At 51.4% G+C, this 17,367-nt stretch overlaps 2 protein-coding genes across 5 annotated transcripts in view; one reads left to right on the forward strand and one right to left on the reverse strand.

Moving 5' to 3' along the window:
- Kcnc1 (potassium voltage-gated channel subfamily C member 1) overlaps positions 1 to 8,294 on the forward strand; it is a 41,795-nt gene extending 33,501 nt beyond the window's left edge. The window contains exons 3-4 of one of the 2 annotated variants that reach the window (XM_021167847.2): positions 4,981 to 5,169; positions 7,082 to 8,294. In XM_021167847.2, the coding sequence (XP_021023506.1) occupies positions 4,981 to 5,169; positions 7,082 to 7,146 (254 nt within the window). In that variant the 3' untranslated portion in view covers positions 7,147 to 8,294. Of the gene's footprint in view, positions 1 to 4,980; positions 5,170 to 6,837 lie in introns of both variants that reach the window. The other variant, XM_029480081.1, reaches the window with a different exon arrangement.
- A 4,696-nt stretch (positions 8,295 to 12,990) lies between these two features.
- Sergef (secretion regulating guanine nucleotide exchange factor) overlaps positions 12,991 to 17,367 on the reverse strand; it is a 203,174-nt gene continuing 198,797 nt past the window's right edge. For 2 of the 3 annotated variants that reach the window (XM_029480146.1, XM_029480145.1), the window contains one exon: positions 13,048 to 13,384. In XM_029480146.1, the coding sequence (XP_029336006.1) occupies positions 13,077 to 13,384 (308 nt within the window). In that variant the 3' untranslated portion in view covers positions 13,048 to 13,076. Of the gene's footprint in view, positions 13,385 to 17,367 lie in introns of all 3 variants that reach the window. The other variant, XM_021168201.1, reaches the window with a different exon arrangement.

Here is a 17,367-nt window from a genome sequence, read left to right on the forward strand (position 1 = left end):
AGAGAGAGAGAGAGAGAGAGAGAGAGAGAGAGAGAGAGAGAGAGAGAGAGAGCTAATCCTAAGGACATTAGCCCTTTCCGCATGTTGCAGCAGATCTGCAAAGCCTACGAATTCCTGTAAAATTTCCTCTGGGTTCCTTAGCCTTGCTGAGCCTTAAGCAGGCCTGCCTGGGAAACACCTTGCCCTGGCTCCAGATTTCAGGAATTCAGAGATCTCTGGTTTGGGCAGTCTTATGACTAGCTGTCTGAACTCAAGCTCCCTATCTCTAAAACACACACACACACACACACACACACACACACACACACACACACACACACCACTTTCCCTTGCTGTTTGGTGCTGTTCTGATGTTCAGCCTCCAACCCCTCGGCTCTAAGATTCCAGTCCCACCTTTAGCCTCATCTTTCACCAGAACACTGCTCACCTCAGATGCTGGCCTGTGAGACCAGGGCTATCTATTGCGGGAGCATATGAGGTCCCTGGAGCTTGTCTTCACCCATTCCTGGACCACAGGCTCCTTTCCTCTTTAACCCCTTTCTCCTTATACACCTGGATGGGCAAGGGCTGGAGGTGAGCGATTGAGGGAGAAGCCAGAGAGTAAGAAAGCAGATGTGATGGGTAGAGACTAGGCCCCATGGGAATATGGGAGATGAGATGAGATCCTATGGGGTCCTTCAGCAAGAGGCAGTCACACAGACCCCCAAACAGAGCTTTCTCTAGTTCCATTTCTAACTCTTAGGTTAGGGACTAAGAGTGCTGGGCTGGGCACTGCAGCCAGGCCTCCAGCTGGGTCAGCAGCTCCTAACCCTCACCTCCACCTCTCAGTGAAGCCACTGTCTGTCTGTCTGTCTGTCTGTCTGTCCATCCGTCCCAGGGATGTTGTGATCTCTTTCTTTGGGCCATGGCTTGAATGGCCTCAGTATTTCTGGGATCTTGTCCTGAGGGGCTGCCAAGGGTTCAGGTCTCACCTGGCCATGAGCTAGGAGGCACGGGGAGTGATTCTCAGGGACTGAGGTCCCTGGAACAGCTGCTGTCCTCTCAGAGGGGGTTTCCTTCCCTGCTTACAGTGGGGCCAACCACTTGCTCTGGACAGCTTGGAGTGCCTGCTGTCCCCTGTCCTGCCATGTCCATTCTTTTGTGTCTTTGCTCCTCTGGTGAGTCAGACCTTTGTGGTGTGGGGTCCCAGGGTTACAGGTCCCCCACAGAGGGATACACGAGGCAGGTTTGGCTTCTTTCTTGCCTGTGGGTGTGCAGAGCCAAAGCACAGTATCAGAGATGCCCCACTCCCGCCGTCCATAGGAGCTACCTGCTGCAGCCTCAGTGGTCTTTGGAGGAGTCGCTTGTTTTCTGAGCATCAGAATCCAAAGCCCCTATTGCTGCGGCCCCCAGCTCCCAGCTGTCTTCTCCTGGGCTGCAGTGGCTGCCTGGGATTAGTGCTAGACCCTGGGGTGGTCGGAAAGGTGGCAGAATTGAGGGCAGAATTGATGGGGTGAGACAGGTGGCCAAAGAGAACCCAGCCACAAGGCAGGGCTGGCAGTGTGGACCCAGAGTGGAGTCCACATTGGCCATGTGGGCAAAGGGAGATCTGAGGAGAGAAATGAAGAAATCTTGAAGGCCAGGCATGGGTGTTCTTTTCTGTGTTGTTCATATTCTCTCTCTCTCTCTCTCTCTCTCTCTCTCTCTCTCTCTCTCTCTCTCTCTCTCTCTCTCTCTCTCTCTCTCTCTCTCTCCACCACTAATCCCCCTTTCTCTCCGTGTTTTGTTGCCTGAGTGTGCTGGTTCCCATGACTGTGCCTCTCACGGCTTGTCCCCCTTTAGCCTGGGATGTTTTCCCCTGAGTCGAAGCTGGGCAGACCCCTTCGGGGCAAACCCAAGGCAATGTTCAGCCCATGTAATCCCAGTCCAGTCCTGCGTGCGCCTGGTGGCGCCCGCTGCTGGTGTGAACAGTAAGTACGTCAGAAGTGTCTAGAGATGCCAGAAAAGCCAGCCTGCTGACAGAGGGCCTGGTCACATAGGTTCTCCTTGCTCCAAAGTTTAAAAAAAAATGACCCTCTCACAGACGTTCATCTCAGTTCATTTCAAAGCCTGGAAACCATCTCTGAGACGCTGACCATGTCGCCATTCCATCATCGCAGGCCTGGGGGTATGGTGTCCCAGGGCCCTGGGCTAAGGAGGCAGGCCCAGCTCTCCAAAAACAAGTAGGAACCTTGAGCAGGAAAGATGAGCAGGTGGGTGGGGACTCTGAGGTCTTGTACCTCTGGTCTTTCTCACGGTTTGGACAGTTGGCCCTCTTTGGTTATTCTCTCTCTGGCCATCTGCACTGGCGTTTGGAACAGGAAGGGAATGGCCTAGTTGCTGAGAGCATCATCGACTGCAGATGAAACATCAGCCACTTAGCCATAGACCCTTTCTCAGGGTTGAGGCAGAAAGAAAAAGCAGGCTCCAGGGATACCCTGGAAACTGCCCATCACCCTGTCCTCCTAGACCCCAGATGACTGTCCCTTGTCCCTGGACCTCCCAAGAGGGATTGCCCCACTTTCAAACTCTTTCCAGTTTAAGGTGGGAGCCCCAGGGGGCAGGGAGCATGTAGGCAGAGACTCGGAGCCAGAGGAGAGGATGGTCTCAGGCTACACTGTCTCTGTTGAGGCAGAGACAGGAAAGAGCAGTCACTATCTGATCCTCTGGACAAGAAGAGCAGGCTATGGACATCTACACAAGAGCATCTTTGCCAGCTGGAGAAGATGCACTTGGGAGCCTCCATTCTTCCCCATGCAAGGCATGTGGACCCCAGCTTCCGGCCCCCGCTTCCCCACCATACCACTTTCTCATCTCCCCAGCATCCTCCTCCCAGCCTGCAGACCCTCCATGAGGGAGACAAGAGCCAAATGGAACGTAAGGGAGAATATGCAGGTCTGTGGGCACATAGGTGTCCCACAGACACACCCCATATGCTAGGCAGCCCCCAGCTTGTCACATGGTGCCAGAGTTTCCCTAATAGCTGGCCTTTCTGGTTCCGAGTCAATCAGGATCGAAGGCCCTGGGATCTTCAAGGAATGCACTGTACGTGAAATGCCTTGCCGTCTTGTACGACAGACTTTTTTAAGTTCCAAAATTATGATGGGAAACTTTTTTTTTTTTGGATTTGCTTTATGAATAAACCTGATTGGTCCATTTCTCTTTTGACTGACTGCCTCTTTGTAGTGCCACGCTGTCCACGGGTGGTGATCCCACTCACGTGCGTGCCATGTGTACGCGCACAGGGAAGGATCACTCCTGTGTGTAGTTATATGATGTGAACAGGATCACGGGAGAGGGTCAAAGGGAGCGTTCTTTCCGAGAGCCTCCCCTAATGCATTCCCCAGGTTGGTTTCTTCCCTCACCAAAGGGCTCTCCCACGAGGCTTCTCCCATAGGTGCAGTGCTTGACTGGGTTTTACCCTAGCAGTGTCCCCAAGAAGGACAGAGATGGGGGACAAAGCTCAGTCAGAGCCACCATTGCCAGGTGCTAAAGGCCTCTAAACCTTTGCTCTTGAAGTTAGGAGGGCCAGGGTGCTTGGCTGTGGCCACATTTTGCCCCCTTCCACCATACATGTCGCCCTGAGACCTCCTTCCAGGCTCCTTCTTAAAGCCACTGCAGAAGCTAAGCCCCAAAATCCCATCCACCCACCCAAGGCCACCAGCGTCTGTCGTCTCCCGCACATCCATTTGCTCTGCTTGGCCAGCCACACTGGTAGAAAGGACAGGAATGTGAGCCCCTCCCACATCCCTGTCCAACGATCACAGCCTCATGCATATGCATATATCGTTGTTGTGCGAGCTGACCAGGTCTCCTGGAGTGGTCTGTGGAGGGACTGCTTGATATGTGTGTGAGCAGCAGTGTAGGCCTGCATAGGGACAGAGCAGATGGGATGATGTCATTGGGTCTGTGGGGTGACACGGGAAGCTAATCTGCATGAATGATAGGATAGAGCAATCAGACGGCAGGGAAATATATGACCAGGCCTAGTCTGTGCAGGGAATGTGAAATGAAAGGGACATGATTGGGTCTCTGTAGAGAGAGTATAGGTGTGGTCCTCTTGTGTGTGTATAGGACAGAGTTTCAGAGGGCTGTGAAATGAAGCCCAGTCTCAGAGTACAGTCTCAGATCGGGTTCCTGTAAGGACAGAACAGAGGTGTGACCAGTCTAGTCTTTCTGGGACTTAGCTTGGTAAAATAGGATTTGATGGGGGACAGTCTAAAATGCATGACCAGGCTGGTCTGTAGGAGGGATGGCAAATCTGAGGAACTAGACCATGTCCCTGTGGGGACAGGAGAGAAGGTGTGAGTGAGCCTAGTCTGTCTGGGATAAAGTTAAAGAGGCGCCGGATTTGGTCCTTCTGAGGGCAGAGAAGCCAGAGGCATCTGAATGGTCAAGTTGGGTCCTACATGGAGTGGTGGGAGGAGCAAGCTGGGCAGTCAGACTTGGGGGATGGATATACCAGGAACCAAAGGATAAACTCAGAAGCCGCATGGCCGGAGTGGAGGGAACCAGATGGGGTCTAGCTGGGCCTGGGCCTGGATGTTGCTGGGAAGCATCCTGGTGCTGGTTAGAAGCAGAGGGGTCTGAAAGGCTGCCTTTCTGAGTGTCTGTCTGTCTGTCTTCTCCCTGAGCTGTGTGTCTGACCCCCTCCTCATGAATACATCATATCATTCTGTCTCATCAACGCTGCCTTGGGCCCTGTGCCTGACCCCAGCACCACACGCCAGGTCCATCACCAATTCATCTTTTTGCAAACTTTGAGCAAACCTAGGAGTCTCTCTCTCTCCCTCCTGCATCGTCAGCAGCCCACCCCAGCCTTGCACCCCCCTTCCATGGAACACCCACTTTTCTATCCTCAGGAGCAAGAAGTCCTTTGTCGAATGCCCCACCTTCGGCCTGTCACCCCCTCTCACTAAACAGTTTTCGGTGTCTCAATAGCTTCTGCTTATATGTTTGAAGATTCCAAACTGAATGGGGAGGTGGCGAAGGCCGCGCTGGCGAACGAAGACTGCCCCCACATAGACCAGGCCCTCACTCCCGATGAGGGCCTGCCCTTTACCCGCTCGGGCACCCGCGAGAGATACGGACCCTGCTTCCTCTTATCAACCGGGGAGTACGCGTGCCCACCTGGTGGAGGAATGAGAAAGGGTATGTAGAGGAACTTGGAGCTCTCTGCATTGGCCGGGCCCGCCTTGCGCTCCTGCAGATGGGTGGGCAGGGCGGCGGGCAAGGGGTGCTGAGGGGTAGGTAGGCACATTGAGGGGGTGATGGGGGGGATTCCCCTGGAGATTCGCCTCTAGAGGTCAGAGTTCTTTCTCCAAGGGGGATGGAAGCAAGCTGGCAGAGAGAAGCCAAGGCCCAGGCAGCTGTAGGTTGCTATTCAGCTCAATGGTAGAAAGAGGCTTGTCCAGGGTTTGTGGCCACGGTCTGTAATCCCAAGCCAAGGGGTACTCATGGAGGCAGGGTGGAGTCTCAGCTCCTTCAGATTTCTCCAGTGGGGCAGAACATGTCCAAAAAGGTAAAGTGTTCTCTCCTAGCCTCTAGTTGTGGAGGAATTACTGGCTTGGCCACCATCCTGTGAAGTTTAGTCTAAGGTTCGGCTATGGAAGAAGTATCCTTTAAAGAAAACCTGCAGGCCAGTGGAAAGGGAGGCTTCATAGAACAGTGGCTTTGGAGCTGGGAGACAAGGCCACTATCCTTGAAGAGGTAAAGTGGTGTGCCAGTCAGAATCCTGGGGGTGGCAGACAGAGAACTTGGCCAAGACGAAGTGTGCACAACAGGACTTGTATAGCTCTTTCCATGGACAGAGCACATTATTACTGCCCCGGAGGTAGTCAGTGCCCCCTTGTGGCCAGTGAAGGCTGTGACTAGCGGTGTTCTTGCAGTCAGCATCTGGAGAGGTCTAGCATGGGCTGCCTGGGGAAGCGTTCAGAACCTTCCACATTGGGCTGCAGGCACTGGCCTGGGCCTTCCTCAGTGTAGCAGATTAGCTGGGAGGTTCATGCATGTTCCTGTGCACCTCACACAGACACATGACAGGGAGAAGGGTGGGCCAGAGGGGAGTCACACTCTTGAGAGTCCCAGCTGGCCTTTGTCAACTACCCTAGTGTCGGGAATGGTTAAATCAGACCCAACGGAAACATTAGACTTCAAGAATCCAAGGCAGGTCTAGAAGAGGGGAGGTAGCCTCCACTAAGATGAGGGACAGTCTTTTGGATTGCGCGCGACTGCTTAGTTATGCCGATCTGATTCAGGCTGGTCTCTGCTTGTTTGCCCTGCCTGAGGTCCCCTGGACCTCAGTGCGGTGTGCCGCTCCTGCATGGTGCTGCATGGCAGAGGGCTACCAGCCTTGCGGGGAGCCCCATCCATGGCGTGGATGGGGCTGCTGCTCTCTTTGCAACTGGCTTATTCCCTGGTAAAGCCTGTAGAATGCCCAGGAGCAGGGGTCCACCCTGAAGAGTAGGGGGAAGCGATCTTCACGGCTGCGCCCTGCCCAGCAAGGTCTCATAGGCTGCCTGACCCCCTTGTCTTGAATCCTGGATCAGTCGGTGTGGCCTAAGAGGGCAGAGTATTTCTACTGTGCTTCCAGAAGTCGAGGGGATGTGGGACGGAAGCACCCCATTTCCTAGTAGTTCTAGGGAGTACAAGCCCCATCCATAGGTGACCCCTAGTCTCAGAACCCACCTGGGTTTGGGTGCTGGACTCTTTGGGAGGCACCAAGGGTGAAGGCCCCATCTGTGTCCATCCAGCCTGGCTCTCACGGCTCCTGATAGCAACAAGAACTTGCTTTGCTCTGGCTGATTCAGAGCCCTTTAGGTCTGCAGGTGCAGAGCAGAAGTAGGGACTTCACCTGTCCCCCCCAAGAGGGAAGAGAAAGAGGCTGCTAGGCTGGTCCGCTGCATGGGAAACAAGCCAGCTGGAGAAGAACCTGCCTGCCTCTGCATGCGGCTGTTCAGCCTTTCCTCTTCCTTCCTTAACAACTAAGTGCGGAGCGAGCGAGCGAGCGGGAGGGGACGGCGAGAAGAGGAGCTCAAGTGTTAATTGTATTCTCTACATACAGATCTTTGCAAAGAAAGCCCTGTCATTGCTAAGTATATGCCGACAGAGGCTGTGAGAGTGACTTGACCAGGCGGCTTGGCCGAGGACACTGGTGGCTATTAAGCATCTGGGTGGACCTGCAGCCCCTCCTCACCCTCGGACAGAGTAAATTCACGCCATGCAGGTTTGCCGGACGAGTCCGAGTGGCCCAGGCATTGTACTAAGACGGACGTAGCTTTTTCTACGGCCCATGGTAACTGACCGTAGAGGATTCGCCCTTCTTTCTTTTCATTTTTGTTTTCTTTTTTTAGAAGTTACCTTTTATTTGGGGAGGGGGTTCAAGGGGAGCCTTAGCATGACTTGCATGAAGTTAAACAGAAAAACGCAGCTAAACCAAGCCCACCAGCCCCTGCTGTGACTGTATGACCATCCTAACCATCACCAACAATGGAGAGAAAAGCAAGAGTCCCTCATTTTCTTTCAGCACTCTTCGACACATGGTGTCTGGAGTCAAACTGTACCGGTGCTTGGTAGAAACCTGTACATTTCTGGGAGTGGGGGCGGGGCAGGGGGGGGAGGTCAGGGAACAAGGATGGGGCTGGAGAGTGGGTTGCTTTTTGTACACAAGACCTAGAGGAAAGGTTCCAAAACGGCAGTCAGTCATCGGTCACATTGACCTCACCTTCATAGCCCACCTCTCCCGTGGAAAACCAAGAACTCTGCTCTGAATAGGATTGTGGAAATTCACACTGCCACCCTCTTCCACCTCTGTCTGGCATGCTTGTGACCCAACGGGCCTCTCCCCAAGACCCCGACAGTGGCTAGTTTAGGTTGATTCTCTCATCTTGGTGTGTAGCTCCAGTGTGACCAAGTTTCATAACAAATTGTTCATAGTTACACCATATGGATTTTTCCAGTGTCATTCTAAAGCCAGGATGTAGAGTCCCTGCAGTCCAGGGCCACCAGAGGGGTGGCCTCCCCTCCACCTTCATCAAGGCGAGAACTGGCACTGTATGCAATTTAGTACTTCAGAGTAAAAATAAATAAAGAAAATAAAATAAAGAAAAAAAACTGCATGCCCAATGTTATGCAAAGAGATTTGAGCATGAAATAAATTTTGTAACATGGTTTCTGTCTAGTCGAAAGCAGATTTGTTTTTCTGAAGCGATTGGAGGTTTGCAGAGACCCGCTTCTGCATCTCGAATAAATATAGTATTTTCCCAACAGAAACAGAGGACAGTAGCTTGGCTTTGGTCTGATTCTAAAATTAGTGTGTGTGTGTGTGTGTGTGTGTGTGTGTGTGTGTGTGTGTGTAAAGATGATATTTTTGAAAAACACATGCTTGAGTTGAAAAAAAAATAGCAACATCTCGAGCTCTCAGTGCGACATTTCCTGAAAAGACAGCAACCCCCCCTTCCCAGGCCCTGGCCCTGGAAATAAAGAGCTGACTTTTGATCTGAAGGAGTGCTTTGAGTTTTTATTGCCTCCAGGCTGTTTCTCCATTCTGTTCTGCTAAGTGGGTGTGGCTACTACGGTAGTCCTCTGAGCTGCGGTGCTGCTGGGCTCTGTGGATTGCAGGTTAGGGCTACAGATTCCGCTGGGTCAAGGAAAGGAAGCATCTCTTCAGAGGTGGATGAAGCCCTGACATAATGTCTGGCACATGCTCTGTGGGGCTCACCTGCTATGGTTGTATGACTCATCTTGGTGGTTCTCTGCAGGAAGCCATGTCAGAGCATCTCATTGCCCTGTGCAGCCACAGGCACTTCCCTGCTGGGACTGTTGCTGGGTCTGACGGTCAGGTCTGGGTGCCCTGGCCAGCTCCCAGGCCTTGTCTAGAGACAACCTCATTGACTACTTCTCTCAGCCCGACACACCTGGGAAAGGGTGGAGTCGGTTCTGGGAATCTTCATTTGCAGGTTTGGGTGAGGGGTAGAATGGAGGCTCTGACCCTTCCGGATCCATTAGTGATTTCAGAAAGTTCGGTGGAAAGAGTCCCCAAAGGCTGCACCGCCAACCTCTGAGCATTTTAAGATGAGGTCAGAGCAGGCAGCATGCTGCTCTGGGCCACCAGCACAAAGGTGTCAGCCCTCTCTATGGCTTCAGTCTCCCTGTCACCTCCCTGAAGTCTGTGATCCTATGGGTGGGCAGGGCATTGAAGGTGGGTAGCAAAGATTGATCTATTTCATCTCTCACCTCCCTGACAACTTGCCTCCACTTCCTGGTACCCAGGCTTCACCTAACTGAGGGTGGTTAACCACTATCCTCTTCTGAGTTCAGGATACACAAGGGAAACAGCCCGGGCTGTTCTCTGAGGTCGGTGTTGACAGAAGCCAAGAATCTCCTAGGAAGATGAGAGTTTACTGAATAACACAAAGCCATCTGGAAGATAGACTTGTAGAAGCACCACAGCTAGAGAGGGGGAACTAACCTACATCGGGGATTTACTGTGTAGGATGCATCTTACACACATTGCCCAATGCCAGCTCGGAACAGCCCAATCACCCCATATTACAGCCAAGACAATGAAGTACAAAGGGGCAACTAGCCCAAAGCTGCACAGCCCGGTGAAATGTGAACTCAAGATCATAAGCTCCAGAGTTCGCATCGGGCTGTTTTTTAGCTAATGACTTTCTGGGGCTGGTCCTTGATTGGGGAAATATTAAAGTCCTGGATTCTGAACCCGCGGCTCTTAGGATTTTGCCTCCTGCTATTTTCATGGCGTCTACAGTCGTGACAGAAGGGCCACTTTCTGTTGTTCCAGATCTCTCCTGAGTCACAGCTGGACACACCCACTCTTGCTGCCCTGTGGGTGAAGCTTGCACCCCCTCGGCTACTTTTCCAAAAGGCCACCAGCCTCTCCGCCTGTCCTCTACTCTGCCCCACCTCTGGACTCCAATCAGGAGGCAGCTCTGAGGTTGTGGCAGTCATACTTAGGACCCACTTCTAACTCGTCCCGACTATCTCCCATGGCTAACTGCGAATGACCACTAAGTCACCTCACCCAGAGTAGATGATGTCTGGGCATGGTGAAAAGGACTTATTACGGGCCTGGATTCACTCGCTAAGGCATCAGGCTACCCGGCTTAGTCAGTTTCTACTGCTGCAATGGAACACCATGATCAAAAGCAAGTTGGGGAGGAAAGGGTTTATTCAGCTTACGCTTCCATATCATTGAAGGAAGTCAGGACAGAGCAGGAACTTGGAGGCAGGAGTTGATGCAGAGGCCATGGAAAGGTGCTGCTTACTGGCTTGCCCCACTTGGCTTGCTCAGCCTGCTTTCGTATAGAACCCAGGGCCACCATCCCAGGGATAGCACCACCCACTGTGGGCTGGGTCTTTCTCATCAATCACTGATTAAGAAATATGCCCTACAGGCTTGCCTGCAGCCCAGTCTATGGAGGTGTTTTTCTCAATTGAGGGTCCCTTCTTTCAGCTGACTTTAGCTTGTGTCAAGTTGACATAAAACTAGTCAGCACGCCATCCAAGGCTATGCTCCATGACTTCAGGCTGTCATAATCAAGGGTGGAAGATGGGTCAAGGGAAGATGGATACCTGTGCTCAGAAAGGGAGGGTGGGTGTGAGCTGTAGGCATGGTGACAGCTGCTGCGTGCTAGGGTGACACTTACTCCAGGGCCTGGCCAAACACCTGCAATCATACAATGGGGGGCTGTATTTTTTCCTTCTCATGAGGGGCAAGGATGAGGAACGAAGGCAAAATCACATTGAGCTCTTTTCTTAGGCTCCTGTGACCTTAATGAGTCTAAGCAGGTGAGTGAGGTAGGTGACAGTGTCAAGTGCCCACGAGGCCTGTAGACTGGTTCTCCGAAAGCTGTAAACAGAATAAAGTGGAGCGGATAATGATGGGGACCTCAGAGCTCGCTCAGTCAAGGTCGCACTCCAATGACCACTGGGGACCCTGAGAAGATCATTCATTTACATTCTGCTTAGCTCTAGAGTTGACCAAGCGCTGGCTCCTTCATGGACCGCCAGGAAAGGGGACTTGGACAACACCTAAGAAAGACAAATAGCTACCAAAGGCTGAAGGAAAAACACCACCAACCAACCAACCTCGACTTATCAACCGTCCTTCCTCATCTCTGGGGTTTTGACCCATCAGAGCCAGGCAGCAGGGGGAGGAGAAATGCCTTCCGGCCATGCTGCCATCAGGAGAGGCAGAATGGGGGCGGCTGAGGTAAAGTGGCGGGCAGGGAACCACTTCTTCTTACAAGGGCCTGCTTGCAGAAGGATCTGACCCTCCTGTAAAGGTCTGAGGCTCTAGATCAAAGAACTGAGTCAGGGCCTGTGCGCTGACCCTGTTTAGGATGTGGACATGTCTATCTCCTATGAACATGGCACTGGGCTCCATGGGAAGCTCAGGGTGTGGAGTTGTCCAGCACACACTGAAAGAGACAGGAGGTAGCTTGCCTCTGGGCAAGATGGTGTTGGCTCCTTGTGAGTGGTAACTGTCTAGGTAGAACAGGTCACATGGGAATGCTTTGGGGCCTGGTTGCTACCAACCTCTCACCTACAGGACAGTAACCTTGAGCTTGCTTCTGTAAGCCATAATGGGTAACTGCTCTATCTCTGTGGGCTTGGCCATGCTAGCAAGAGAAGATCACAGTACAAATGTTGTCTGTAGGTAGGGTTGTGCAGAACAGGGCATAGTCCTTGGGCCCAGTGCTAGGAGCAAGACTCCATGCCTGGGGCCACAGGTCAGACTGTGGCTGCAGGGCATGTCTAGGCTCAGGCCTGTGGCATCTGGAATGGACTTCCTCCAAAGCTGCTGACCTGAACCCACTTCTCCTCACTCAGCTACTTCCTATCCCACTGTTGTCTGGTTCAGCCTCCATTTTTTCCTGATGAGCAACAAGAGCGGTTGATGAGATCAGCAGTTTCTACGCTTTCCTACGGAGCCACTTACCAAATACAGTCTCACGCAGAGCACAACACATAGCATAAAGACAAAGCCGACCCCGCCTAACATAACCAGGAGATGGGCAAGCTTCTCACCGTCTGCCAGGAGATATTTGAAGCTCTCAAAAATGTAGGCTGCTGGGTTTTTTGTTTTGTTTTGTTTTGTTTTGTTTTGTTTTGTTTTGTTTTGTTTTTTGAGACAGTGTCTTACTATGTGAGCCTGACTGGCCTGGAACGTTTTATGTAGATCAGGCTGGCCTTAAACTCACAGAGATCCCCCTAGCTCTGTCCTATGCCACCATGCCAGGCTCTGAGGAGTGTAGTTTGGAGGCCTCTAGGTTTTATGGTGATGGGAGGTCTCCCGCTTTAATGTCATAGGATTCTGTAACCGCTGGAAGCTACTGGAGCCTAGACATCCCAGCTCTGAGATGATACAGTTCGCCTGCTACAGTGGCCCCAGACAGCCTTGTCTGCACTTAGGGTCTCCGCTGCTGGATCTCCCCAGAAGCCCTGCATTCTCTCCACTTCCTCATTCCATTCTTCCCACCCAGCCTTGGCTTGGGCCCTGGTCATGAAGGCATGGGTGCCTTTCCTTCTGAGTCTCCTGACATGGGGCCTTGGTATCCTCAGACAGACAGAGCAATGGGGTCTGGACAGAAAATCAACCCCCAAGTCAGAGCGGATGTGTGTGCTGCTCTAAATGTGGCCTACAATCCCTCACCTTCTGACCTAAACACGGCCATGGGGATGACATCATGTAGGGACTCAGGGTGGACATCATGCAGGGCTGAAGCCTCCGTCTGATGTTTATCCTTTGCACGTCCTTTAGTGAGGAACCCCTCGTCCACATCTGCTGAGTAGAAAGGATGTCCCTCCATGGCTCAGGCCTCTCAGTGCTGGGCAAGCAGCTCCTCGTTGTTCTGACCCATGGTCCTGCCCAGTTGTCAGGGCTTCCTGATCCCCTTTCAAGCTGACAGGAAGATTACTGACCCCATAATCTGCTGGAAGGATTCTCCAGGGAATCTTCTGTCGGTATAAAGCCACTTTATTGAACGGTCTCGCTCACGCCCCCCCCCATCCCCCACCCCCCATTTCTCGTCCTGTCAGAATTTCTCTGGGTTGAGGTCACTGATTGTCTCTCCTTCCAGTCTGTCTCTGTCCACGGCACCCTGAGATTCAGTGTTCTCTGTGGCATCTGGGAGAGGGCAGGTGACCTTGAGATCCTGGCCTGGCACAGGGTGTGCTGGCAGCTGACATAAGGCCAAGGAGTGGCCAGCCCCACAGCCCACGAGGAGGAGTCTTGATGGTGATGGTGGCAGAGCCTGCACTGGAGTTGGAGTCCAGACATTGGACTCAGTGCCATCCCCACACATGCCATGTTCGTTCCAGCCCCAGGAGCAGCACTCGTCCCCTGCGGAAGAGAAGGGCACAGACATCACTGTAACGTCCAGCGTACACAGGAAGAAAACAGAGCTTGTGGTCAATAACAGGGTAGGTTCATGGCCCTCGTCCCCTGCCCCCCACCTCAAGTCACTGGACCCCATTCTGCCACCCCACCCCCACCCCCAGCTGTTCATGCTCCACCCATGGCTTTCCTCCTTGGCTCTTCATTCACCACAGGCATACCAACCACTGAGCCCTGCTAACTCCACCACCACGAACAACCCCAGGGTCTCTCACATTTCTCCATCTCTGCTGCTACTATACCCTGGCCCAGGTCACCAGCTTCTTACTACAGCCATAACTGCTTCCCACACACTCTCATGGTTAAACATCCTTAATCCCAGCTCCTGGGAAGCTGAGTTCCAGACCGGCTTAGGCTATATAAAGACACTTGGTTCCAACCTCGCTGCTTAAGAACACTCCTGTCTGTAATACCTGAAAGTCTGTAATACCTTAGTGTGCAGAAACGCATGACAAGCAATGTATGACATGCTAACCTAAGTCCAGAACATTAGTTATCCTTTTTCCACAAGCACTTCAATCCTTTCCTCAAAACAACAACAGAAAATCCTGTTGAAGCCTGACCTCCCTCTGTGCTCGCCACCCTGCGGCAGTAATTACTGTTTGGAAGCTGGTGTCCACCATTCTCATGCTTGTATGTTTCTATGTACATGTATGTGTGTACATATGTGTATGTCCATAAACACTATATGCACTCATGTTAGTTTGTCTTAAAGACTTACAAAGGCACATCACGGATGCACACCTTTTATATGACCTGTTCTTCACACTTAGAAATTTATCTGAGCCAATGTTTTATAGACCAAGCTCATCAACAGCCTGTCCTTATGTGAAGGTATGTTCCACTTAGCCACACTCTTGGGAAGACCAGCTCATCACTGTTGCCACTGAACTAAAGATATCAATCTGCAATATGATATTATACAACATTACCAAAATGGCTGCTGCTATAGACGGTACTGCCCTGAGCATCTTACAGTTTGTCTCTCTGCATCCTTCCCTGTAGACTACTGACACTCTGCTGACAACATTCATTTAGCCTGAGAGCTTGTTAACGGGAAAGAGCTCCCTTTATGAGTCTGCGCCATCTTGGGCTCCATGGATCACATGTTCACACTCTCCACCTTGTCGGTCTTTGCCTTTTCCTATTGACAACTTAGTTCTATACATTGCAAGTGTCTCCTCCTAGAAGTCTGGGGTGTGTCACCTCACTTCGTTTATGGAGACTTTGGCTAAGCAGTTTCTTTATAGTGGCTGCCTAACTGCACTTTGAGGATGAGACAATTGACCGAACCTCCAGGCCATTATCAGGTGCTCAGGTTGTCTCTGACTTTCCATTTTCCTACAGCATAGCATGGACATCTCTGTGCGTGAACCACTGCTGCTCCCTCTAATTACCTTCTCAAATTAGATTTGTAGGACGGGGATTCCCGGCCAGTGGGGACAGCCATCTTGAAGACGCTCGAGAACTGTGTGAGGACTGCCGGGATGCTCTTTGAACATGACTTTGGTGATCTGTGGGCATCTCTGCCCCTCTCCCACATCACCAGTATTTATTAACATCATGGGTTTCAAAAAATCTTTTCTAATTTGAACACAAAATGGTGTCTCGCTGTTTTAATGTGTACTTTGATTACCAATGAAATCGGTAGAGCGAAGCGCTCTGCTTCCTGGATCCTTTCCTCTCTTTGGATACTGTTTCTCCAACCCTCCACAGCTCAGCTAATATCCCCCCAATACCAGTTAATATCAAAACATGTGAGTGCTCAAATCCAAAAGCGACATCACCTGGTGCTTTTTGTTGGCACTGTTTTTCAGTTTGACTTAAAAATTTGTTCTAGATCTTTTGGCAGACATGTACTTACGACTCTATTTACTGGTTTGGGATTTGTGTGTGTGTGTGTGTGTGTGTGTGTGTGTGTAACAGGTTCTCATGAAGCTTATATTGGCCTTGAACTTAACTATTTAACCAAGGATAATCTTAAACCTCCATCCTCCTGTCTCCACTCCCCCAAGCATTGGAGCACAGGTGTGCCATTACAACCAGCAGGCTCACTGGACCTTTTATGTTCACTTTCTTCAACAGTACGTAAACACTGAAAACCCATCTTTATTAGGAAATATTCCTGACTTTCCCATGACGCCAATGTTTAAGTCTTACACTAAGAGTTTGTTTTACAGACCACTGTTTCAAGAGAGGGCTTCACCTCCTTGGGAGGGAAGTAGTACTGGTCAGGGGCTCAGGTATGGGGAAACACACACCTTCAAGAGGCAGAAACACATACAGAGAGAATGACACACACACCCCTTCCTTGATTGGGCAAGAACTTCACCAGGCCAATTAGGAGCAGGGAGAAGAGGGGAAGAGCCCAGGACCTCAGGGCCCAGTTTGTCACTTTGCATGGGCCAAGTGCTTGGCCCTGGTAAGACACACAGCTGACTGTCAGCAGGGGCAGGGCTGGGAAGCAGGGATGGGGGGTGGGTGGGAGGAAGACAGAGCTGACCTCACCACAGGACACAGCACTATGGGCAGCTGGCATGCCCTCCTTCCCCTGCCAAAGGGAACTGCTCTGAGGAAGCCACACTCAGGGTTGAGTAGATGAGGCCTGGAGCCAGAACGTTCATGCCTGCTGGGTAGGAGAAGCCTGGCAAAGGCCCAGACATCTCTTCCCCGATACTCTAAGGAGAACTTACTCGAGTTGTGTGTGTTATTTGCTTAGGTTGTTACAGCCCAGTGTGGTGGTCTCATTTCATGGATGCTGCTCGCTTCCAAGACAAGGCTGAACACCTAGACTATGGAACAGGCTCCAAACACGTGCTACATGCCACACGTTGCATGCTAGGCTTCACTGAACTTATTCCTACAGAAGTACTTTACATGTGAGGGGGCCCCAGCAGTGTGCTGCCCCGCCTCTCCTTCCCTTTGTGTGTGTCATACATGCGTGTGCACGTGTATATGGTCAGAGATCAAGGTTGGGTCTCTTCATTGTTTTTCCACGTTATTTTTTGAGACAGTGTCTTTCACTGAACTCAGAGGTTATTGATTGGCCAGGGGGTTGGACAGCAAACCCAGGGATGATCTTTTTATCCCCCAGTGTGGGGACGCGGTTATGTGCCACCATGCCTGTTGTCGTCCACAGAACCATCTCCCCAGACCCATCGGTTCTCTTTTTAATAATCCATTGAAAATCATCTGAGAATGGCGTGCGGCCTGGAGAGAGGGCTCCATGGCACTTGTTGCTTTTGCAGAGGACCTGGGTTTGGTTCCTGGCACTCACGAGGTGAGTCACAATCATGTGTAACTCCTGTCCCATGGAATCTGATCTAATATTGTTTGATCTCTGTGGGCACCAGGCATCCACATGGTATACACATGTATTCAAACACACACAAATAAAATAAATACATCTAAACTTTTATTTTCAAAAGAAAGAAAGAAAGGAAGGAAGGAAGAAAGAAAGAAAGAGAAAGAGAGAGAGAAAGAAAGAGGAAGAAGAACGGCTATGTCATATAAAAGGAGGACACAGGTCAGAGTCAGTCCTAGTATGCCAATGGCTGCCCACCTAATACACAGGATACTATTTCCTATGGACTGGGCTATGCTCTCCTGGGTTCCCTAGCACAGCAGTGGTGTGATGATGGCACTGGGATTCTCACATCAGAAGTCCCGAACCCCCTCAAAACAGTACATGTCTCACTTGGTGCTGAGTTTGATCAAGTTCAAAACACAGATGCAGATGCAATATAGGGTGATGCCTTAGCTGCCTCTGAGGACCTTGTACTGGCTATTTTTGTGTCAACTTGACACAGCTGGAGTTATCACAGAGAAAGAAGCTTCAGTTGAGGAAATGCCTCCATGAGATCCAACTGTAAGGCATTTTCTCAATTAGTGATCAAGGGGGAAAGGCCCCTTGTGGGTGGGACCATCCC

Source organism: Mus caroli, chromosome 7 (genome assembly GCF_900094665.2).
Source record: "Mus caroli chromosome 7, CAROLI_EIJ_v1.1, whole genome shotgun sequence".
In the NCBI taxonomy this organism is placed as follows: domain Eukaryota; kingdom Metazoa; phylum Chordata; class Mammalia; order Rodentia; family Muridae; genus Mus; species Mus caroli.